The sequence below is a fragment of the Prinia subflava genome, chromosome 6, assembly GCF_021018805.1.
Source record: "Prinia subflava isolate CZ2003 ecotype Zambia chromosome 6, Cam_Psub_1.2, whole genome shotgun sequence".
NCBI classification, from domain to species: Eukaryota; Metazoa; Chordata; class Aves; order Passeriformes; family Cisticolidae; genus Prinia; species Prinia subflava.
Genome location: NC_086252.1, coordinates 17,339,616 through 17,363,187, shown reverse-complemented (window position 1 = coordinate 17,363,187; position 23,572 = coordinate 17,339,616). Strand labels below are relative to the sequence as shown.

General features: G+C 48.6%; 3 protein-coding genes across 3 annotated transcripts; all 3 read left to right on the top strand.

The window, feature by feature from the left end:
• The first annotated feature begins 232 nt into the window (after positions 1 to 232).
• Positions 233 to 4,151, top strand: HOXD13 (homeobox D13). Its single transcript, XM_063400474.1, has 2 exons — positions 233 to 941; positions 1,733 to 4,151. Exons 1-2 carry the CDS (start codon positions 233 to 235, stop codon positions 1,981 to 1,983), a joined length of 960 nt encoding a protein of 319 aa, XP_063256544.1. The 3' UTR covers positions 1,984 to 4,151.
• A 3,150-nt stretch (positions 4,152 to 7,301) lies between these two features.
• HOXD12 (homeobox D12) lies at positions 7,302 to 8,934 on the top strand. Its single transcript, XM_063400475.1, has 2 exons — positions 7,302 to 8,006; positions 8,324 to 8,934. Exons 1-2 carry the CDS (start codon positions 7,445 to 7,447, stop codon positions 8,560 to 8,562), a joined length of 801 nt encoding a protein of 266 aa, XP_063256545.1. The 5' UTR covers positions 7,302 to 7,444; the 3' UTR covers positions 8,563 to 8,934.
• A 2,898-nt stretch (positions 8,935 to 11,832) lies between these two features.
• Positions 11,833 to 22,913, top strand: HOXD11 (homeobox D11). Its single transcript, XM_063400467.1, has 3 exons — positions 11,833 to 12,111; positions 14,026 to 15,421; positions 16,006 to 22,913. The coding sequence occupies exons 2-3, from the start codon at positions 14,815 to 14,817 to the stop codon at positions 16,239 to 16,241; spliced, it is 843 nt and encodes a 280-aa protein (XP_063256537.1). The 5' UTR covers positions 11,833 to 12,111; positions 14,026 to 14,814; the 3' UTR covers positions 16,242 to 22,913.
• Positions 22,914 to 23,572: the final 659 nt, after the last annotated feature.

Genomic DNA, 23,572 nt, shown 5'->3' with positions numbered 1-23,572 from the left:
GGCGAAAGGGGCAGTGCGGGCAGCGGGAGGGTCACATGTTCCGACGGCAGCCTATGAGCAGCCCCCCGGGCTGAGGCAAACTAATCTGGGACCGGCCGCCCCCACCCCGCTCCCCCCTCCCAACCTGGACTTCGTTTTTATAAACGTACCGCCAGGATCCAACCTGTTGGAGGCAAATAACCATCCGCATCATGCCCGGCCGGGGACCGAGCCGCCGCCGCCGCCGCCCGCGATGTGCAAGGCCATGAGCAAAGCAGCGAGCTGGGAGATGGACGGACTGCGCGGCGACAGCAGCGGCGGCGGCGGCGGCAGCGGCGGCGGCGGCGGAGCCCCCGGGCAGTGCCGTAATTTTCTCTCCTCGCCCGTTTTCGGGGCGGCGCACACGGGCCGAGCGGCCGCCGCCGCCGCTGCCGCCGCCGCCGCCTCGGGTTTCGCCTACGCCGGCGGAGGGGAGCGCTCGGGGGCGGCGGCGAGGCCCGACCCCCCGACCAAGGACTGCCCGGGCTCCACCGCGCCGGCCGCCGCCCCCGCGCTGGGCTATGGGTATCACTTTGGCAATGGATACTATAGCTGCAGGATGTCCCACGGGGTTGGGATACAGCAAAACGCCCTGAAGTCTCCCCCCCACGCCTCCATTGGCGGCTTTCCCGTGGAAAAGTACATGGACGTCTCCAGCTTGACCAGCACGAGTGTCCCCGCCAATGAAGTCTCCTCCAGGGCAAAGGAAGTGTCCTTCTACCAGGGCTATACAACCCCCTACCAGCACGTTCCTGGGTACATAGACATGGTCTCAACGTTTGGCTCTGGGGAACCGAGACACGAAACATACATATCAATGGAGGGCTATCAGTCTTGGACTCTGGCTAATGGCTGGAATAGTCAGGTTTACTGTGCCAAAGATCAGACACAGAGCTCACACTTCTGGAAATCGTCCTTTCCAGGTACGAGAGGGGGAGAAATGGTCTGAGCAGAACTCCCTCGCGCCTCCTCCGCCTTCCCGTCCCCTCCCCGCCTCCCGGGCTGCAGGGACGGCCTGCCGAGCTGGACACGCTGCACAGACACGCAGAGAGCAGGGTGGGGGCGGTGGATATCCTCTATTTCTCACTCCCCCCTCGGCCGTCTACCCCCGAGAAAGTCCTCACCCTCTGCTTTCCATACCCTCGGGACTGACCCCAGAACCTCCCCGCCACCAGCGCCAGGGCACCGGACCCCAGGCCCGGGAGCGCCGGGGCGGCCTCGGGCTCCTTTTCCCGCTGCTTCCCTCGGTGGCCGGTTTGTAGTCGCGTCGGAAGTTTGCAGGACGGTGTCTCGAAGGCTTGCTCTCCTCTGCCTCTCCGGCTGGCGACTGATCCGGCGGCCCCAGAGCGCTTAAGAGACTGCGAGTAGTGAGGGCACAGAGGCACAAACCACATGCAAACAAACCCGGGAAACCCTCAGCAAAGCGATTTCTGTGTGCGCTGCCAGCACCGACCCGCTCTCAGCCCCCCAGCCAATGCCCCCGCCGCCCTGCATGCTCGGTTAGCCATGCATGCCTGAAAAGTGATGACAGTCCATCAGAGTTTTGGTGGTGCTTTACTAGAGTGCAAATAATGTGGCAGTGTAAATAATAATAAACTGTAAACAAGCCGGCATTATTTATTTGCCCATGAAAACCAGTGCCCAACAAGTATCGGTTAAGCTCTAAACGCCTGTAATAAAATTCTGATTTTTCACATGATGTCTTTTACAATAGGGGACGTTGCACTAAACCAGCCCGATATGTGCGTCTACCGGCGTGGGAGAAAGAAGCGAGTGCCGTATACAAAACTGCAGCTTAAAGAACTCGAGAATGAATATGCCATTAACAAGTTCATTAACAAGGACAAGAGGCGAAGGATATCCGCAGCCACAAACCTGTCTGAGAGACAAGTTACCATTTGGTTTCAGAACAGGAGGGTGAAGGATAAGAAAATAGTCTCCAAACTGAAAGACAACGTATCCTGATACATTAGTTGCGGACAGTGATGAAAATATCAACTCAATTTACAACCAGCTGAAGACTTTTGGAAAGACTTGAAAATATATTTAAATTTTTTTTATCCTTCCAGTGGTGGCGAAATTACGGGAATTGTTTTCCGTGAAAGTCAGCTTTTTTCTCTCAGTGTAAGGGAGTGTTGACAAGTCTTGAATTGAATAATAGTTTCTTCTTTTTGAAAATAATAATAATATTAATATTAATTATATTTTCTGTTCTTCCCACTAGGCCAGTATAAACGAATTTAAATATGTTGAATGGTAACAGTTACAATTTTTTTTAATGCTTAAATCTTTGGGGGGTATTCTGATTTTTTTTTTCTCTGAGAAACAGCCAGTGCCAAAACGTGTCAGTTTTGATTTGATATCGTAAACTTCAAAACACGCCGAGTGAAAAAAAAAATCAATTGGAAATACAAGAAAGCCGGAATACGGACCCGTGGCAGCACCCGGCTCCTGCCAAACCTGCCTGGTCCACTGGGACCCGGAGAGAATTGCGTGGAGAGTTACTGGCTGCAGCAGAATTTTAAATTACTTTTCGAGGAGGGGAGAACCTCTCCGAGCCGTTGAGGGCGCAGAACCGCGGGCGTGTCCCACCGCGCTCCCCGCTTCTGCAGCTTTGGGCTTGAGGCTGGGTTTGTGGGGTTTTCCGCCTCAGTTTCGTTTTCAGTGCAAGGAGTCCATACTGCCCGGCTGGAAAAGGAGCCCCGGCTGGAAAAGAGAAGCGCTTGTGTCGGGGCCGGGGCTGCCGGGCGGGCTGCGGGGCTGAGCGCTCTGGAGGCGCAGAGAGCCGCGCTCGGGGCAGCGCTCTCGGCGTGACGGCTCGCCCCGCAGCCACAGGAGAGGCTGCCCCTGCAGAGGTGTGTATGGACCTGCAAAGACCTGGCGGGAAATGTCCGCTCTGCCCTGTTTGTCTGGACCAGCCCAAGACTCTGCTTCCTCCCGCCCAAGAAATCCTTGTCGGACAAGCGAAGGTCACTGCTAGCTTTTAATTTACAAAACTAAACGGGTGTTAATGACAGAAGCAATAAATAAGGGAATTCAAAAGATGCCATAATTTATATGGGCCGAAAGGCTAAGATTTTGTCGATTTTTTTTTATTATTCTTTTAAACCTAGTGTGCATGTTATGATATACACAGGGTGATCTGACACGCTAATCAGCAACTAGGAGAGAGAAGCCTTATCCTCTCTGTTAATGTGCCTCATCTAATTATTAAAATGTGTTCCAAAGTAGTATTATTTATTATAATATCCTATTGCTCTAAACATTTTGATTACCCTTGTATGTGGTAAGACATACGATAAGTCTATTTCTCCATAAAGCGTTTTCTAAAAAATTGTCTTAAAGTCAGCTTTTACTTTGTGTTGGAAATACAATCTGAACTACTAAACTGTTAAAGATGTTGCAATTTTTTTCCTGAATCGTCTTTAATAAAATTATTTCTTTTCGCTATATATAAAAAGAGAGAAAGAAATTCGCCTTCTTTTGCGGCACGGGGTTTCATGGGCTCCAGGTTTGCTTGGGATCATCTCAGGGACATTTACAGGACGCCGTTCCTGGAAAATGAGAGGTAGATACAATGAGACGCGCATTAAAGGATGAGGAAGAGCATCCGAAAGTGCCTTGTCGATAGCAGAGGGTTTCAGTGAGAAACGGGGCGTGGGAAGCAGGCGAAAGGCTGTGTCCCCTCTTCCTCCGAGCCCTGCTCTGTCTGTCCGGTGTCTGGCGGCCGAGGGCGGCCCGCCGCCCCTTTGTTCTCCGTTTCCAAACCGGAGCGGCACTTGCCGCTTCCCCGGCGGCCGGCCCGCAGCGATGCCCCACCGCTTTCTCTGCAGCCGGCCGCTCCACTGGGAGGTTGTCCTCTGCCTCCTCCGCCCTCTTCCTTCCCCTTCTTTCCCCAACTCCGCTTGCACGTTGATGGCGTTTGTTTTTCCTGAACGGGAGAAAAAAGTCCATTTCGGAGTAGTTCGGATTTTATCACAAAGCGCATCTTTGTTTAATTCTAGTATAGAAGGACACTTGTAATGCTCATCATTTACGTGCCTGGAACAGCCCTCTCTGCTGATGCAACCTTGTTTTCTCCGAATGTTTTAAATTCTTGTCTTCTCCCCCTCGGCACCCCCACTCACCCACACATACTGCCATTAATTCTACCGAGGGTTTTCCTCCCACCGAGTCTCAGGGCAGAGGACGGCCGGGCACTGCCAGAGCTGTTTTGTTTCCCGGAGCCATCGCGGGCTGTTCTCTTCCTCCTTCCAGGCTTAACCTTTGGCTTTGCCGGGCTCCGTGCTTTCAGAAGGCGCAGTTTGCCGAGCCAAAGCCTTCCCCGGGCAGCAGGAAACCCGAACTGTCTGGCAAATCGGTACCAGATGGAGAGGAGCCGCCTTTTAGTTTCGTGAGAAAGTGCAGAATCATTAAGAAGCCAGCAGCTACAGGCAGGAGGAAGGTGAGGCGCACATCTGCCCCTCTACCTACCGGCTGGGATTCAAAGGGTTTTCTAAGCCTGGAGCTGGGCATTGGCGAGCCTTGTTCAAAACCCCCTCGGCCACAGCTTGAGCTCCCCAGGACACGGGCTGCCCGGGGCCCGGGGCCGGGCTGCAGCCGCCACAGCCGCCCCTGTTCAGAGACAAGGCTCTGGTGATCCGCCTGGGATGCAGCGCACGTTATTGCAGATAATTAACATGTACCTCGACAAAGCGAGCGGGAAATGCACAGTGGCGCCGTGATGCATTGCTGGGCTCCTGTCAGGCAGCGCTGTTTCCCAGCCATGTCTGAGGCAATCCTGCCATCTCCTGGACAACCCCCGGCATAGGCGGGGGAAGCCGCCCGGCCCCGGGAGCCGCGCTCCCGAGTGATAAATGAGCGAGGGAGGCTGCTCGGTCACACGCACAGCGCCCTTCGTCTGTAAACTGGAAGGCTGTGCCACTGAAATTACAGCCTGTGGTCAGCTCTGATGTCCAGGCCTATCCGGACACCTATTTAAAAGCAGGAAAAAAAAAAAAAAAAAAAAAAAAAAAAAAAAAAAAAAAAAAAAGCTGAAAAGAGGAAAGGAGCATGTGAAAGCAGGCCTCCGGGTCGCTCTGTTCCTCAGTGGTGATATTTCCTGTACAGACACAGGCGGGGGGACACCCGCGGCATTAACACGCCGCCCCCAAAACAGCAGCAGGCTGTGGCTGGGAAAGGCAGCACGGATCAGTACAAGGCTCTCCCTCTGCTCACCCCACTCCTCTCGGCTCCGAGGCCAGCCGCCTCTGGAACAAGATATTTCTGAAAATGTTTTTCCATGTAGATTTAAACATTTTCCGTAATTGTGTCTCCATCTATTTCAGGTGTGGTTTGGGGGTTTTTTTCTTTTTTTTTTCTTCTTTTTTTTTTTTTTTAATTAATTAACAATTACAAATGAGTCCAATATTAATTGAAAGCTCTGTTTTCTCTAACCCCATAGACGTTAGTTTGAAGTGTCACCTTTCTTTCCGGTAACTGGGAACTCACATCCATTCCTTGTGTTTATTGCAGACAAAAATATAGCCTTTGAACTGAATGTTCCTTTTCTCTTCCAAGAACCGAAAATCAGAGTCAGCTCTTTCGTAAAAGGCGATTATGAAAAAAAAAAAATACTGCCCATCTTCTTAGAGAACACAAAGTTAGAATACAAGTCAGCTAATAAGAGAGAGACTCAATTGGTAGACATAATTCAAACAATAAAAATTAAAGGCAGTGGTCAGCAATATCCTCCAGCGGTGCTTGTGTGGTCCTGTGTGGTCTAGGAGAGAGCAATCATTTAAAGATTTTTTTTCCAGGGCAATGAAATTACTGCAGAATTTCCCTCAATTTCCCATTAAACAGAAAGATGAATTTGATTAGGAGAATGTCAAGAAGGGCAGCGTCTCTGATCTCGCCTTAGAAATAAAACCAAGATTAAAACTGTGATTAAGAGGATAATAACAGGGAAAATTAACCCTGCATGCTAACTAGGTTCAAGTTTTTAACCGAGGTAATGAAAGTGGGAAACTCTGGGCATTAAGGCTTTGCTTGACGCCGGACTCGCACACACCAGGGGAGATCTTCTCGGGAAAGAGGCCGAGAGCAGAAATGCCCGGTCCGGGCGGCTGATCGGCCTCCCGAGTGTCCCGCGGGTGTGTGGGGCGGCGGGGCAGGGAGCGCGGAGCCCGTGGGTGCTCCAGTCCTTCCCGAGCCTCCCTGCTCCCTGTCTTTGGGTGCAGCACACGGGGCCTTGCCTCTTCTCGGGGAGAAAAACACTGTCTCGTGAACCTCACGGTTTGGGAAAGGACACGAGCAGTCTCCTGTGAGGATGCTCTCAGACATGATTTTAATAACTCTGGGGAAAAGAGAGAGATAATGGAACAAATGGATTCTTGTCTGATCAATCAAAAATGTAAACTAAGCATAACTCCCCAAAATAACACAGTAGGGGATAATTTTCTTCTCATGAGAGAAAAATTCCCCACACACAACCTGGGAGATGAGGCTGACTCTCCCCTCTGCCCGCTGCTGCATTCACACCCTCTCTGCTGAAGAGCAGACCCTGGCATTTTCTCTCTTGAAGTCTGTCGATTTTATTTATTTTTTCTATTTTATTTAATCTCAGAGAATTGCTCAAGTAATTCTGTGTTGTTGATGTTGTTATTCTCTGTTTGCTGACGTTTGTTTGGCTGTATTTTAATGACAAACCAGACTCTGAGTTCTCGAAACGTTGTTCGCCTAGAAGCACTTCCAAGTGAAGATGAAAGGCGAAAGGGGTAAAAAGGGGCAGACGCGAGGACCTAAGAGAACACTGGTCACTAGTGTGCCAGAATGACGATCCCGGCAATATCCGATCGATTGAGACTTTATTTGCACGCGTATGCAGATGCATATCGTGCGGTCAGGGGCACAAGTACATACGTGTGCCCTGAACACTCCCATCTCACAGACATCACGAGTTATCTCCGGCTCTCGGTGCTCACTCTTACCGTGGGTATGGCTGTGGCCCGGGTGGTGCTGCCAGCCGGCGGGCACTGCCAGCCAGGGGACACCGTGGCACGGGGGCTGCACCCGCGGTGCCCTGTCCTCTCGGCAAATGTTTGTTTTCCTCTCATCTCTCCGCTGGCGCCGCAGCTCTGACAACCCGCCCCGGCCACTTTTATAGAAGCGGAGACCATGGTTTCCCCTCCCTCTTGCGAGCTCGATATTTTCATATTTCGAGTGTTATCATAAGACTTCTAAAAAGTGGGGGTGAGGAGAAAGAAAGAAAGAAAAAAAAAGGGGTGGGGGGGTGTCTCTGTGGCTCGGTCGCTGGAGGCGGTGCTGAAATTACCGGCTTTGAAGAACCTGTCTGCAAAGTTTCGTCCAATCGTTTCAGGCTTTCCGCTTATTCCCTGTTGTAACTAAATACCGCTGTAAGAACAGCTGAAGTCCTTTGTTGGAAATGTGTGATCGCAGTCTCTACAGATCTGGCTACGTTGGTTCTCTCTTGAATTTGCAATCTCCAGATTCCTTTTATTTTCCTAATTTGCGGGCTAATGGCAGTCAATTGGCGGCTCTGCCCACCATTTCCTACCCGCGGAGCTCGATCCCTTGGACTTGCTCAAGTTCGTGCTCAGCCCAGCCGCAGAGCCACGCGTTCGGCGGCGCGGCGCAGCCTTACCTCCCCGGCTCCGTTCCAATCAACATCGGCTCCAACGGCAACAAGGAGTGCCTGGAAGACAACAATAAATATTACGCCCACGATACGAGCTCCAAACAAGAGGAGAGATGCAGGCAGAGGCAATCTTTTGCAAATGACCCAGCTGTTACTCACACAACCAACTTAAAGCCCGTAAAGTATGACCACTCGAGCCTGCAGAGAAGTTTGCATGGCTCGGCTGCTCTTTTTGAAGTGAATTCCTGCAATTCAAGCTTAAAGGAGGACATCAAGAATCCCGTCAACTTGAACCTGACAGTTCAGCCCGCAGCAGTCCAGTCATGCCTCAGACCTTCAGTGCAGGATGGTATGCCTTAAATTATCTCGCTTTAGTTAGAAGCGACCTAGCCATACCTTCTTGTTAAGAGATGCCTGTAATTACTTTGTAACCCTCCCTGTAACTCTTTCGGAACAAAAATCGCTTAACCTGGCTCGAAGGTTAGATAGAAATTGTGCTGTCAGATGTGCTTTGCTCAGTTTTCCGACCTAGTTTAGCTCTGATATCTTGCTTGTTTCTTTTTTTGCTGGTTTGTTTTTTGGTTTGGGGTTGGGTTTTTTTTTTTCATATTCCTATATTTGTATACCCAGACTTGATCCACTAAATTATCGACGTGTTTGTTGTAGGTTTGCCTTGGTGTCCCACCCAGGGGAGATCAAGAAAGAAACGGAAACCATACACAAAACAACAAATTGCTGAATTGGAAAACGAGTTTCTCCTTAATGAGTTTATTAACCGACAGAAGAGGAAAGAACTATCAAACAGACTGAATTTAAGCGATCAGCAAGTAAAAATTTGGTTTCAGAACCGGAGAATGAAAAAGAAAAGAGTAGTAATGCGAGAGCAGGCTCTTTCTATGTACTAGAGCAGAGTCCGCCCGTTCCTGCATGAACTTGTGCCCGGAGTGTTCACCCCTAGAGTAGAGCGTACGCGCCAGTGAAACGCGGGGAATGTGTCTTTTTACCATTTAAACCAGGTTCTTGAAATGCGTAGAATCCCTGCGTAAATAGGCAAGGCTGAGTTCTTAGTCAAGAAGAAGAAGACGAGCCGGACCAGCACGGAAACATGTATTATCAGCTTTTTACCTTTCTTTCTCCATTTATATAGATTTTCTCCTGCATCCTACCCTCTCTTTCCCCGGAGAACAAGCGGTACTAAACTAAGATCGATTTCTTTTATCTGTATGTAAACACCATTTTGCAGCAAAATAAAGGAATAACGCCTTGTAAAGACGTCAGCTCTGTGAGTCCCGGCTGCTCCCTTCATCTGCTGCCCTGCACGCCAGGGCGAGCATGCGGCGCCGGCTTGTTTTGTAGTTTGGAGTAACCTGCTCGAGCAGCCATGGGGAAAGTGGTTAGCAAATAAACCTTTTTCTTTGGGTCTATTTTTTTTTTTAATTTTCCCCCTTTCCACCCTCCCCCGCCAGCCCCCGGGGCCGCAGATCCGACCGCAGCCCTGCGGAGAGCGCACGTGGTGCCCGCGCAAGGCCCCGCGCAGCGCTCAGCGCCGGGCTCGGCTCCGCGGCCGGCCCGCCCCGACGGCACGGCGCGGCCGGGAGGCCCCGGTGTGCCCGCCGGAGGGGCCGCCGCCCCCGGGCCGCGGGCAGGGCCGCTCCCGGGCACGGCCCACAGGTTCCTCTCCCGGGAAAAGGCGGCCCTGTGCCCCTCGCCGTGCCCAGCCGCCTCCGGGGTGGCGCGGCCGCGCAGGGGCGCGGGGCCGGGCGCCGCGGCCTCCCCAGGTGGCCTGGCCGGGCCCTGCCCTCGCAGCGCTCCTGACTTTGGCCTTGTCCAAGCGCTGCCCCCACAGGCGGGAGCAGCGGGCGGTGCCGGCCACAGGCCCGGGCTCGGCGCGGCTGGGGGAGGCTGCGGTCCGCGCCTCACCCCGAGGTGCTGCAGAAGCAGAGCCGGGACAACACGGAGGTTCTGGTGGGACTGATCCTTTCACCAGTCAGTGCCCGTGGCCGTTTCTCTATAGATTTTTCTGAGGGAAAAGTGAGAGCCGCTTCGGGGTTTTGCCCAGATATAAACCTCAGAGGATAACCCAACCAGACGGCCTGGTAGCAGTGTCTGAGCCTTCGATCACTGTTTTGGGATGAGAATGAGATCGATTTTTCCCGCATCTTGATGAGAGGCTTTCTCTGCCGAGAGCTGCCGGGCTCTGCAACACCAGAGCAATCAGACCGACCACAGCTCCAGGGCCTGAGGAAACTACACACTGCCCTTAGTCTGATACCTCAAAATACGAATTCTGAAAGAAAATTCGCACGATTTTTTAGGTCCCAATTAAAATGTTTTTTGGCTGCAATGTCCACTTAAGTCTTCATTACTCAACAAAGAGCGTTTCCACTCCACCCAACAGTAATAATAATTAGGCTGGCAGAGGCTGCCCTCTTTCCTGGCATGTAAAATAGACTCAGATGAGATTGTTCGTGGCGTGCATAAAAAGTCTGAACCTCAAGGAACGACACAAAGCTACTACCTACTCACCCGGGGCTATAGCCTTCCCGAAGGCAACAAACCCATTATTTCATGTAGAATCATATTTGAACTTCTCTCCTACTCACTCCTTTGCTTGCAAGTACTGCTCGAGAGGGCACAGTAGTCCAGATAAATTTGGAGATAAATCCCGGATTCCTAGGCAGGCAGAGATGCAGCCATTTTCCCGAAAGCTTTCCAGAGAGCCCCAAAGGTAACACTTGGGTGGTGTTTCGGGGGGAGAAGGAAAACCAGCCCAAAGCATTTGTCGCCACTCTTAGCGCCCGCATTGCCCAATGCGGACAAAACCCTACCTCGCTCATGGCGGGGTGGCTGCCAGTAGGAAAGTGGGGACGAAGCCCCGCCGGGTGACAGCTCCCCGGGGGCAAGGGATGCACACCTAGCCATCCACAGCCACAGGAACCACTCCTGGCTCCCTCCAAACCTTCGATACGCTCAGCCTCTGTGCTGGGAGTTGACGCATTGCGGACAATGAGGGTCTCTTCATCCAGTGGCATTTCCTAATTAAAAAAACTAGGAGCAACCCCAATGATGCAAGCCAGGAGAAAAGGAAAAACAAGATAAAGCCCCTTTTCTTACTCTCCCCTGGAATACTACTCAGACGGCTACAGTCCATGAGAAATTGACCCCTTATGCTGTTCTTTCCTATCCTAGTCCTCCCTAGTACAACCCATCCCTTTATTACATGGGTGATGTGAAATCCGAAGAGGAACCTGGGGTGAAAATACGTGAAAGGCAATATATTATTTATTAAACGCATCTGATCCACGATGATGGCTTATTGTGAAGCTCCTAGTCTAAATCGCCTACGGAAAGAGAAAAGACGGAGGTAGGATTTAAATTGCGATTTGTTGAGAAAGTCTATGTGCTATGTATCTCTGTGTGTGCCTGTGTATCTGTAGATGCACTCACTCCAGCCGTGCCCGTTGTGTGTAACCGTGTGTGCACCCTCAGACGTACGTGTTTGTGGGCTCACAATGTGCACAGACACACGGGCGGTAGAAAACGGTGCATGATTTCACGAGTGCCCATACCCCAGGTTTCACCCCTTCCTCCCAAGCAGTGGGCAAGGACAGCGGTTCGGGCGTGGGGAGGCACACACGCGTGGCAGAGCTGCAGACGCGGGGCGCGCCCTGCCTGTGCGGCTCTGCCTGTGCACACCCACCCCAGCTGTCCCCTGGGCACATGTGTGCACAAGCGTGTGCGACACGCCGGCTGGGCGGCAGGAGATGCACCCGAGTGAGGTGGAGGCACTGCACGCCCTCCGGCTGGATTATTTCGGGTGTCTTGTCAGGTGCCCCCTGTACCGGCTCTGTGGGTGCTTGCGGGGCGGGATGGAGCAGCGGGCACCCGCTGGCTGCGCCCACCCCCGCGCCCCTCCGCAGCATGCAGGCGACGGTTCATCCCTTTATTTTCGCAAACATAAACATCTTTGTACTTCCACCGCAGCCTAAACGGGATAAAGCCCTTCGAGGAAGCTCTCCATTCCTCCTCTTTTGATAAGGCTGCAAACGCAACTTGGTTTGTTGGGAATGGCTCTGGATGCCTTTGTGCTTCCTAAAAGAGCATAAATAATTAAAGTTTGGCAGAGAGGAAAAGCTTTCTTGCAGAACTGTAGTGGCAATAAATGAAATGACTCAGAATCTCTTCTCCAGTCGGTTTTTACGAGAGCTGCCAGACAGTGTCTGTTCACGTTCTCCAGATACTAGGGGCGCCATAACAAAGTTAAGGTCAAGTTAGTGTCTTATCTTGGGTGGCACAAAAATACTGCATCTTCTCCAGCCGGACCTGGTATATTTTTAAGCCCAAACGTTACGCAAGTCGCCTTAATTTCCACGGAGAGCATTTGGAAATGTCTCTTGGACCTAAATACTTGGTGATTCCAGGCAACGATTGCAGATGTTTCAAGACGCCTAACGGTAAAGTATTCGCCTGACTGTGTACATGATGTGCATTTATGTTTCGATGCTATTTAATCTGCGTAAGGGAAAAAAGAAAAAGGGGGGGAGCGTGTGTGTGGGGGTGTTATTGTAATGTTCAGAGCTGGGCTGGGATCGACCCAGCTCTGAACGTTACAATAACAGGGTGAAAACGTTACACAGGGTGAAAACTCTCTGGCAGGCGGGGACCCCCACCTCTGCCTTATTCCGGCGGGCTCTCTGCTGTGATATCGGTCTCACATTTCCCAAATTAGATCGTTTCTTAAAGGACTGTTTCCTAAAAGGGCTTTCGTACTAGCAAATCCTCGCCATGTCTTTGAACTTGAATTAGTTGAAACCGGTTGGCTCCTGCGCCAAAATTTAATTGATGCTAGGCTTGTTGTATCGAAAAGAAGGTGAAAGATTCTGGCTAAGGCGCACTTAGTTGTTTGAACGGTAAAGAAAATGAAGCTCCATAGGTTTCCAGAACCATCTCTCTTGAAGAGATAGGCGATCAGAAACCTTGTGGGGGGGCACCGTCCAAACGGAGCCCTGCTCTGCTTTGCTGCAAGGTCCAGGGTAATTAGTGACACAGGAGCCATTTTAAATGCGCAGACATCATTTTTGGGAGGTTGTTTTTTCTGTTGCAGCAGAATCGAGAGGGCAAGAAAGCCGATTAAGGGAGGGATTTGTGGTTCTGTGCTTTGATTTCTAGTGATAGCTTGCAACTTGCAAGGGTCTATCTGCTGCGAGCAATGTGTGGCGTTTGAGGTGTTTTGCGAGAGAGGCATCAAAGCAGAAAAAACCCCCACAAAACCAAAAAAAACCCACCCCAAAACCCCACCCAACTATACAAAGAAAAGAGCAAAGGAAAGAAAGAGGTGGCGGTGGGGGTGTGTTAAGAATGAGCTCCATAATATCTGCCTGGCTTGGGTCTTCTTATTTTTAGAAAGGGCTAGCTGGGCTGCGGCATCGCAGCCCCTTGGGTAGCCCTCGACTGCTCTGGGGAGCCCCGGGATGCAGGAGGGGCCGTGCCGGTGGCGGTGGCGGCGGCGGGGCGGGGGGCAGGGTGCGGGGCGCAGCCCGGGCTGCGGGGCTCCCGCCCACGGAGCTTCTCCTCATCGCGTAGCCGGGGCCGAGCAGGAGGCTCCTGTAGCAGCGGAGCCGAGTCCTCAGCGGGCACGGCCGCCTCGAGGAGCCGGGGAGCCCAGGGGCCTTGTCCCCGCTCGCCCGGAGCTCTGTGGGGCCGGTTCCCCACCTGCCCGGCTCTCCGCTCGCTGTGGGACCTGAAGGTGCCTTTGTGGAGGTGATGTGGGGCCTCGACCTGCCGGAGCCTCTGCCCGGGGATTGCGGGGGTGTCCGGAGGCGGCCGTGCTCGGCCTGGGGAGCTCGCCCAGATACCGGGTTTATTTGGAGAGCGACATGTGGTGGAGCTAACCTGGCTGTGCTGTACGGTGGCGGAAAAAAGCCATTCCCATAGAGAGCTGGCAAATGTTTCTGGAATGAGGAATTGGTCGAGTACAGGGCTATTGCTGGCGTGTATTCTTTATTCTCCTCTATTTTCAGCCTTTGCGGCCCTGTTTGTGCTTGTCTGTGTAAAATCATATTTCAAGGAAAAAAGGAAAATTGGCAAAAACGAGCCCTCGAATGCAGGGCGGGAGCGGGGCTGGCGGCTGCTGTGCGTGTCGCCCGCTCCCAAGTCTTGCTTTTCCCTTCCAATGAAAATGAACATTTTGGTGGGAGTTGGAGGCAGGGGAACAGAGGTCACTTTGTCTGCTGCTCTGCTTCCCAAGGAAACCGTGCTTGGTGGACTTTTCCTGCCATAGCCCTCTGCCTTACAGAGGGCTCGAAAGTATCTCCCTTTCGTAAATCCGGCTGCTGAGAGATGTTCTGTTTGCGTGTTTCTCATTTCAGTTTGGCGCCCTGACACAAGTGCGCAGTGTTTGGGCTTATAAGCGAGGGAAAACGAGGTGATCGAAAGTCAGGCTTTGAATTTCGTGACCGGTTTTGATGCCAACTGTGGATTGCAGGAGCCGGGCGGGCAGATCCGGTCTTACACTCGAATGTGTGAATGGGACTTGGCTTTCCTGAGTGAACCATCACCCACCCGCTCATCATCTGCTTGAGCGGCGGCCGGAGAGTATCGCTCCCTCTAAGGAGGAAGCGATCACGTTTCCGAGCCGGGGGTGCCGGTCCGTGAGCCCCCAGCCCTCGCTCCGGGGGCTGCCTGCCCCGACGACGGCGGTGCTCCCCCCGGCTGCCCGGGGAGGCCGGGCGGAGATGCGGGCGGGGGGCTGCGCGCCGTGGGGCTCCGCGCCGGGCTCCGGCGGTGGGCAGGCGCCTGCCCGGGCGGCGCGGCCCCAGGTGATCCGCACCACCTACGTGTGTCTCACATCGCCTGGTGAAAGGATGAGACTTAACACCGGCTCTATTTGTACAAACGGCGCGCTCGCCTCCCCGTGCTGGGAGGGCTCTTTGGAGAGATCTTAGGAGCCTTTCCGAGGGGCTGATATAGATATAAGGACATTTCTACATCGCGTCACGTGACATAATTACCACTAGAATCAATCAAGATGAATTGCACGTCAGCACACGGTGGGGATTTTTTCTTAGTTGATCCTGTCCAAACCCTCTTGTGCAATAGATGGATCTTGTTCAATGCATTGAAGCCTCCTGGTTGCTTGCAATCGCAAAAAGGAAGACATGACTGAGTTTGACGATTGCAGTCACGGTACATCCAATATGTATCTGCCAGGGTGCGCCTATTACGTCTCACCCTCAGACTTCTCGACGAAACCCTCTTTTTTGTCTCAATCGTCGTCCTGTCAAATGACTTTTCCTTATTCTTCTAATTTACCTCATGTTCAACCTGTGCGTGAAGTAGCATTCAGGGAATACGGATTAGAGCGCAGCAAATGGCAGTATAGGGGCAGTTATGCTCCTTATTACTCAGCTGAAGAGGTGATGCACAGAGACTTTCTGCAGCCTGCGAACAGGAGGACGGAAATGTTGTTCAAAACGGACCCTGTCTGCGGCCACCACGGACCGTCTCCCGCCGCCTCCAACTTCTACAGCTCGGTGGGGAGGAACGGCATCCTGCCGCAAGGCTTCGACCAGTTTTACGAGACAGCCCCCGGACCCCCGTACCAGCAGCACTCCGAGAGCGAGGGAGACGCGGAGAAGGGCGACTTGAAAGCCCAGAACAGCACTTGCAGTAAAACACCTTCCAACCAGGAGAAGAAAGTGACACCAGCAAACAGCGCCGATTCCCCTTCTGGTGAGGCTGTTGCAGAGAAGAGCAACAGTTCAGGTAGGTATCAGTAGTAAATTGGGGGCAAGAGTACAAGGCCAACACTTTGTCAAGCCGCATTTTATGTGCAATTTTATAAGCATCCAAAGGATTTTATATATCCTATAAGATTTCCTTTACCGTTGTAAAGCGTGTTTACGATAGGAAACCAATTTAGGTGGGCTTAAGGTATTCTTGGAAGAGGATATTAATTGTTATTAAATTGTTGATTCGTCGTGGGGAGACGGAGAGATTTCACAGGTAGTGCTCAGAGCTGCCTTCGGTTTAGAGCTTAAGATCTTCGTTTGTTTGGGGCGGGGGTTGTGTGTGAGAGGAGTTTGAGAAACTTGGAATTTTTCCAGCCCATTTAAATATCTCTCTGTATTGCTCGAAGAGCTCTCTTTTAAGGAGAAGTTGGGAAATATTAACTTTTTTTTTTTTTTTTTTTGCTAAGTCACCCGGAGATTATAAGAGTCAGAAATATTTTTGAAGTGCTAGAGGGCTGCTTTCCAGGCAGTGGGATATTATCAAAGTCTCTGATCAAATCCTAGCTGAGCATGTTCGTAGCAACAGCGTAAATCAGTTTCCTCTCTCTTGAATTTCAGCAATTCCCCAGCGATCAAGGAAAAAGAGATGCCCCTATACCAAATATCAGATAAGAGAACTGGAACGGGAATTTTTCTTCAACGTGTACATAAACAAAGAGAAGAGACTGCAGCTGTCCAGAATGCTCAACCTCACTGACCGGCAAGTTAAAATCTGGTTCCAGAATCGCAGGATGAAGGAAAAGAAACTGAACAGAGATCGACTCCAGTATTTCACAGGGAATCCCTTGTTTTGAAAAAAAAAGAAAAAAAAAGAAAGAAAAAAAAAGAAAGAAAAAAAAAGGAAAAAAGGAAAAAAAGAAAAAAGGAAGAAAAAATTAAAAATAAAAAGAAAATAAGAGAACAAGAAGAAAGAAGAAAAACAAAGAATATATCGGTCTCTCTGACCTACCATCTGAATGCAAAAGTTAATTTGTTTACTTGACACATCCACCCTGCGGAACTCAAAGTTTCATTTTCATGTGCAACTCCCCACACTGAATGGCCACTGGAGATTTCGGGGCTTGGCGGAGCAGATTCCTGATAAGGGGAAACTAGGGTAAATCCAACTGTCCACTCTCGAGGGTTTTTCGCCAAAGGTGCTTTTTTTTTCCTCTCCCACAGTACCAGCAATGGACCTGCAGTGTGTCTGGTAGTTGTTGCTTACAATTCATTGAGTTCGGGGGGGCTCTGTTGTTGCTTTTGAGCTAGGATAACACTTTCCTCCCTTTAAGTGAATGCGGTTTATTTAAGAGATGGTAAATGTACGCTCGCTATATACAAAATATATATATATATGTTTCTATTGTCATCCAAAAGCATGGGCCACTGTCTTTTTCATGTGAATAAATGGTTTCTAGTAAAGTTAAGGTTATAACTTCCGTGCACTGTATGGATTTCCATCTCCGAAGGATCCTAGCGTTTTCCGGGCTAGAGCCAAGTTCAGTTAAATAATAACGTGAGGAAGCCTAGTCGGGTTGTTTAAAATGCGTTTAGATTAAGCAGTGTTCAGATGCCTGCCTCTCCCTTTGTAGGTATGCGTACCTTCCCCGTTCGCTGTGAGGCAGAGCCAACATGGCTGTCTGCACACCATCCCTTCTGATGGTGCTACCATTGCTCTAAACAACGAAAAAGGCTCCTCGTTTAGCTGCTCAGGCTCCAAACAAGCCCAGAATCCCCAACGTCAAGGACTGTTTACTCGTTAGTGAAGAGCGAGACAGAAAGACCGAGGGCTCCAAGCGAATCAGACAAGAGGGAGCTATAAACAATTGGCACTAGTTGGGGAAAAAAAAAGAAAATTAAAAAAAAAAAAAAAAAAAAAAAAAAAATAGGGAAAAAGAAAAAACCACCCCAAACCAAAGCCACAAAACCACCCCCAAGACTTTTGGGAGCAGAGGGGTGGTTCTGTTCAATGTGCTAGCGGGCAGGGCGAGCGGAGCGGGCGCTGGCGGAGCGGGGTGAGCGCGCTGCCGGCGCGGCGGGCCCCGCCGGGGGCCGGCACCCGGAGGAGATCCGCTCCGCTCCTCGCCGCTTTATCTTGCGTGACCTGGCTGGGCTGTTTACAAAACCTTGAACTGTCTAGACAACACCATAAAACCCGAGGTTCTAAACAGCTTAATTGGGTTATATTATACACCTTCTGGTGGGCGAAAAAGAGATTTCCGCAATGTGCAATAAAGGCGACGAGTGAGAAAAGAATTTGCCTTTTTTGAATAGGACGAGGTGGCTCTCGCTACACTCGCAGGCAGGGAAGGCAAAAGTGCCAACTAAGTCAGGAAAAGACGGAGAATTCAAAAAATAGAGAAATAGAAGAGGAGGGAGGCATGACTAAAAAAAATTTTTTTAAAACACTTTAGCAAGAAAAACATAAGTGTATGCCTTTGAACTTCCAAAATGTCAAGGTCATCACCTTTAACCTTTCTGAATAATTAGGCGCCTTAAGGTTCCTCTGTTATTTTCAACCACCACCCACTCTCTCTCTGTCTCACTCTCTCCCTCCCTCGCTCTCTCTCACACGCACGCATAGCCACACACACACTTTTACCGCATAGCTGGCCATATTAGCAAATGCATCATAACGCAAAGAAAATCCCGGCTGGGTCGAGGTGAGCTCTCGGCGTCGTGCAGTGAGCGTGCCCTGCTCCAGTCCCTGCCAGCTGGAGCACAGGGGGCTCCTCACTTCCCTCTCTTTCTCTTCTGTGCCCTGGGAATTCGACCCAAAAATGTTTTTTTTTTTTTTTTCTTTTTTTCTTTTTTTCCTTTTTTTTTTTTTTTTTTTTTTTTGGTAGTTCACAAGAAAAAGAGGGGTTTGCTTAGAAAAAAATTTAAAAGGTAGGAAATAGCTTATAATTTAGGGAGAAAGACGATATTTCTATGCGGTTTCCCCACAAAGCCCATTAATTAGAAATGCTTGAAGTCACGGGGAATTCCTCATGGCATTTTGTCTGACCTTCTAGCAAAATTCTCGCGTGTCTCCCGATCCTTAATCCACAGGGCGAGAACGATTTTCGGTTTTCGGTTCCCTGCAGAGCTTTAACAGCCTCTCTCAGCGCATTAATGCGCCCTCAGAATGCCGAGACACCGCAAGAGCAGCGGCGGAAACCGAAACACCGGAGCGCTAATCTTGCATAAATGCTCAGTGATAGCGGTGTTAAGTTCCTATTTAAAAAGAAGGGAAGAAACCCATGAGTGAGAGCAAATCGAGCTGAGGAGAAAGAGCTGGAGAGGGGAGAATTCCCGGTGTTTGGCGGGCAGCGGCCACAGGAGGGCGCGCCCAGGCGCTGCAATGCCGCAGCCTCTGGTGCTCCAGTCTCTTCTCCCCCTAATAATAATTCCACTGCTAATAAAATATCTAATATATAAGTAACGATAAGATTTCAGGGCCTTCCAAATGAGAAAATAAAGCATCAAAAAGATTTATTAAACAAATAACCCATAACCGTGACGTGCTGGAGAAATATGCCACTTTAAAAGAATTTTTTTTTTTTTTGGTCGTAATCTTTTATAATGCATCCGAGCTTTAAAAAAAATCCCATAATTTTAAGAAAGAAGAAAAGTCAAACCCCAAAGATATTCAGAATTCGTTCCCTAGAACGAAAATCTATCTAATCCTTTAAGGGCAACCTTAACGCGGGTGGAACAAAAGTAATATAAAAACATATATTTCCACAATTTATCTTAGATTCTTACTCGATGATTTTCTTAGATGAACCTCTAGGTACAGAAAACAGAATGTTAAAAACGTATTTTATTTAAAGGCGAGATTAACATTAGTTCCCGGGAGTGCTTATTTTTTAAAAGAAAGACAGAGAGACTAAAGAGAAAAGAAGATATTTTTAATATCCTAACATCACCTTGCCAAGGCATTGTTGAATGAAGTCCTTCTCTTTAAAAGCGCTATGGAGATCTATTAAAATGAAAGTAGAGCTTACAAAATTAAAGTGAATCTTATGAATTTCTTGGACGTTCTCCAGCAACCGAGCACGTTGTGTATTTCTGAGATTTTTTGTTTTGTTTTATCCTTTTTGCCTTCCAGTGCGCACTTCTGGTCAGAACCTGAGGAAAGAAAGAATTTCGCTGCTTTCTACTTATTTGCAGAATTCATCGAAATCTATTTCATGTTGGCTTAGCCATATTCCGCATTTTTAAAGCCCAGTCTCTTGTGAACGCATTTGTTGGCACTTCGTCTGCTGGGTTGTTGGTGTGTGGTTTATTTGTCTTTCTGTCTCTCTCTTTTTTTTTTTTTTCCTTTTCTTTTTCTTTTTTTTTTTTTTTTAGAAGTTCATTGTTAACACTTTCCTAGAAATAGCCAAATAGCCTTTCCGTCTGTAATAAAATAGCATTGTACAAGCCGAAATCCTTGGGATCCCTGACGCCAGAGGTAGCCCTGGCAGGCAGAGTCGTATCCCGGAGGAAAATGCCCTGGTCTTTGGGTGGACATACACTTTCCTAGGGGAAAATGTTTAGCGAAGTTTGTGTGTTTGTTTTTCTTGGCATGAGAGGGTTCCTTGCGAGAGCCCACACCGACCCCGAGCCCATTAGGCTTCATACGAGGTGCTTTAATCCCTCGCAATTACAGTGAGGCCGAATGTGCTCAGAGAATGTGAACTGGTGAGGGGAGCCAGGGTGTGTTGTTAATTTTGGAAAATTATATCTATACACCAGAACATGGAAATGCCGCTTTCCTCTTTATTTTTTTCTTTTTCTTTTTCTTTTTCTTTTTCTTTTTCTTTTTCTTTTTCTTTTTTTTTTTTTTTTTAACCATTGTGTACATGTGATCATTATGTGCGAGTCTGTAACCTCTTCTATTTTTCCTTTTTACCCATTTCTCAGTTAAATTCCTCTAGGCAGAAAAGATTGTGAGTTATTTCCAAATGTCTTTGGGCTTGTCCTTTAGGTACAACGAAAAGGGCATTTTCTTATTTTCTGATTAAAACATAAATGCGGCAGGAATCCGCCGAAAGATGAACGTGCAGCAAATACCGAGGCTGAAGGCTGCACCGGTCACCAATACACACGCTGAAATCTCATCACACTCAGGCACTTTTGTGTCCACAAAAATATGGAAGTACAATAGGAGAAGGGCTGGGGTGTAGGGCGAGGTTGAGCGTACGGTCAGTGCTACTGTGCGATGGATATGCTCAGAAATAACACCTTCGAAGAAAAGACCAGCGTGCTATTTTGTTTATTTTATAGGCTTTCATATTTAGGGAAAAGCATAATGTCATCAGTATGTCATGTCTGTCCCCTAACCTCGGTCAAAAAAATCTAGAGAATCTGAGCCCTCAGCCCAGGCGCCGACTCTTTCCATGAAAATACGGCACATAGAGATCTGGGCAACGTGACAATTGCTTTATTAAAAGAAAAAAGGACATAATATCGTAGCCAATTTCTTTTCTTAAATAAAAATATTCTTCAATGTCCCTGCAATATAACAACGTGGCATAAAATATACAGTCCGCACGTTTAAAGACACCCTAAATAAAATGGCGAAATCAAGTAAATCAAAGGAAATTTGCTAAAAGCTTCCTGGATGCCAGCCTATTTTAAAAAGTAGACATTTCTCGCAATACCTTTGCTACTGAAGGCATCTGCAAAATATCTAGCTTCTTTCGTACCCCTCTCCCATCCCCCTCACATAATGAGACACAAACACAGCAAATTGCAACTATGAGAATGTTCGGCACAGCCGAGACAAAAACATAATCATATCACCAGTAATAAGGTTCGGGGAGATAAGGCAGTGAAAATTAAGCCCTGCTGCCACGTCTGGTAACCTCCAGTTTTTAGCCCTGACATTTGCTAGAGGAGAAAACTGTAATGTCCACCTATGCTTTATTACAAACAGTAATTTACATCTGCATGGACCCATTGGCTGGGGCATTTTTTCACCCTCGTTCGGAAAAATATGGGGCTCTGAGAGCAAAACCTTTATATTAATGTAGATTGTATATCTCATTTATTGCACAATATTGATTTATTTATTAATGTTAATTACTTTATTCCATTTTAATATGATTTAAAACAATAGTGACATTAAATGCCCAGAGCCTAAGTCCCCAGTTCCCCAATGGCTCTCGCATGTTTATTCAACTTCCATTTACATCAAACTTAAACTTTCTACTGTTCATTTTCAATAAAAAAATGCTGCCCGTTTTTAAACCCCTCATGATTTACCGTGAGCGAAGGGTCTTATGGAGCCGTTTGCCAGTCCTGAACGCAATATTTAAATTATTATAATCACAACAGTCATCTGAGTTTCCGTGTAGTGACATGCATGAAATTAATATTTTCAATTACAAAAAATCAAAGAGCCCTCATGTCTAATCAGGAGCCCAGAATTCAGCTCCTCCAGCAGCAGCAGCAACAGCAGCAGCAGCAGCAGCAGCGAGGCCGGCGCGGAAAGCAGCTCAGCATTTGCTTATTGTTTTAACTTTACTGTTGGGCGAAATCCGCCGCAAAGCTCTGGGCTGATACTTTCAGCTGGGATATTTCTGGGACCCCTTTTCTTACAGTGTAAATAAAGATTATGAAAGAACCATTTGATGGGCATAAAATTCCTGATTAGATTTAATAGTCGAGCCTTAAACTGCGTCAAGAAAAATAGTATTTTGTTTCTTTAAACTCCGTGGGTTGTCCAGGCTGTTGTTGAAGAGGAGGAAATTGCTAGAAGGCGAGGGGGGGGGGGGACGCGGCGCTCGGAGGGAGCGTCGTGGGCTCGCCGCGGTTCTTCCCCGGCGCAGGCGACTCTTAGCCATGGCTCTGATCATGATCTTACGCGGCCACCGCGCCGCGCCCGCCGCTCGCCTCAGCCCCGGCGCCGGCCGAGCGTGCCCGGGGCGGGCGGCGGCCGCGCCAGGCGCAGGGGACGCTGCCGAAAGAGCCTGCGAGCTGCGAATATTACGAAGGTAATATTTAAACTCTCCGGCAACCCAGGAGCTGGAGACTGCAGCTATAAAAGACGCTGGCTCTTAACCTGACAATGATGTTGTATTTGAACAGCTGCGATAAGGTTTTAAAAGGTCTGTCTCATTGCCACCGCGAAATTTTAAATAGGGTTATTGTTTCCAGCAGTCTAAAGTGTAGGGTAAAGTACAAAAACATCCAAATGCCAGGAAACAGAGGAAAATTCAAATCCACGCTGGTGGAAAACGCGTGTTTGTGAGTGTGCGAAAGACTCATTTAATTTTTTAAAAATCCTTTCACGTGCTGCCTGCTCTTGGTGATCTGAAAGGATGTTTTGATGGTAGAAAGGCCCAAAATAAACAGGCGAATGAGTCCCAAACAAAAATTATCAACAAGTTCACTTTGTGTGGGTGAGGGTCCTTGACAACACTAGTCCCACATAAGAAATACTCCAGTTTTGGGGAAAAAAAAAAAAAAAAAAAAAAAAAAAAAAAAGGAAGCAAAAAAAGAGAGAGAAAGTAAAACGATAAAGAGTAATAAACAGTTTCTACCGCCACTATTTAAAATGTAGTAGCTGCGGGTGCAAATACGGGTAAGGAGTGGGAGGAAAAACAATAAAACACGTTTAAAATGTTGGGACTGAAAACTCTGATCTGCCATGTAGACAGTTACTGTTGCCTTCTGTTGATTGTTTTCTTTGCTGTTTGTTTGTTTTATAATACAGATGCATTCACCATTCTTATTTTTTAAAAAGACAGAAAAAGTTGCTTAAAGGAGTTAAAGGAGTTGCAGTGAGCATATGAGTTTTTGTATGTGTTTTGATAAGCAATACTACAGAAAGAGAAATTACCTTTTTGATGCTTTCGGTTTGCAGGGCAAATGAAAAACCCACTTTTTTTTTTTTTTCTTTTTTCTTTTTTTTTTTTCCCCTCCCCAGGCGGTCGGGAGAGAGCATTGTAAAATAATTTTAGGAATGTAGCTTCCCTATAAAATTCGAGTTATGACAAAAGTCCACCTTTTAATATTTGACGATTTGTGTTAAAACAAAAATTGACCTTCTCGGTTAGCAGCTAGAAAAAAAATCAATAGTATAATTTTCAATAATTCATAACGCGAACGCCATTATGCTAAATCTTAACTATTAATCTTATCCTTTACAAAGTCTCGATTGATTTGTTAATAA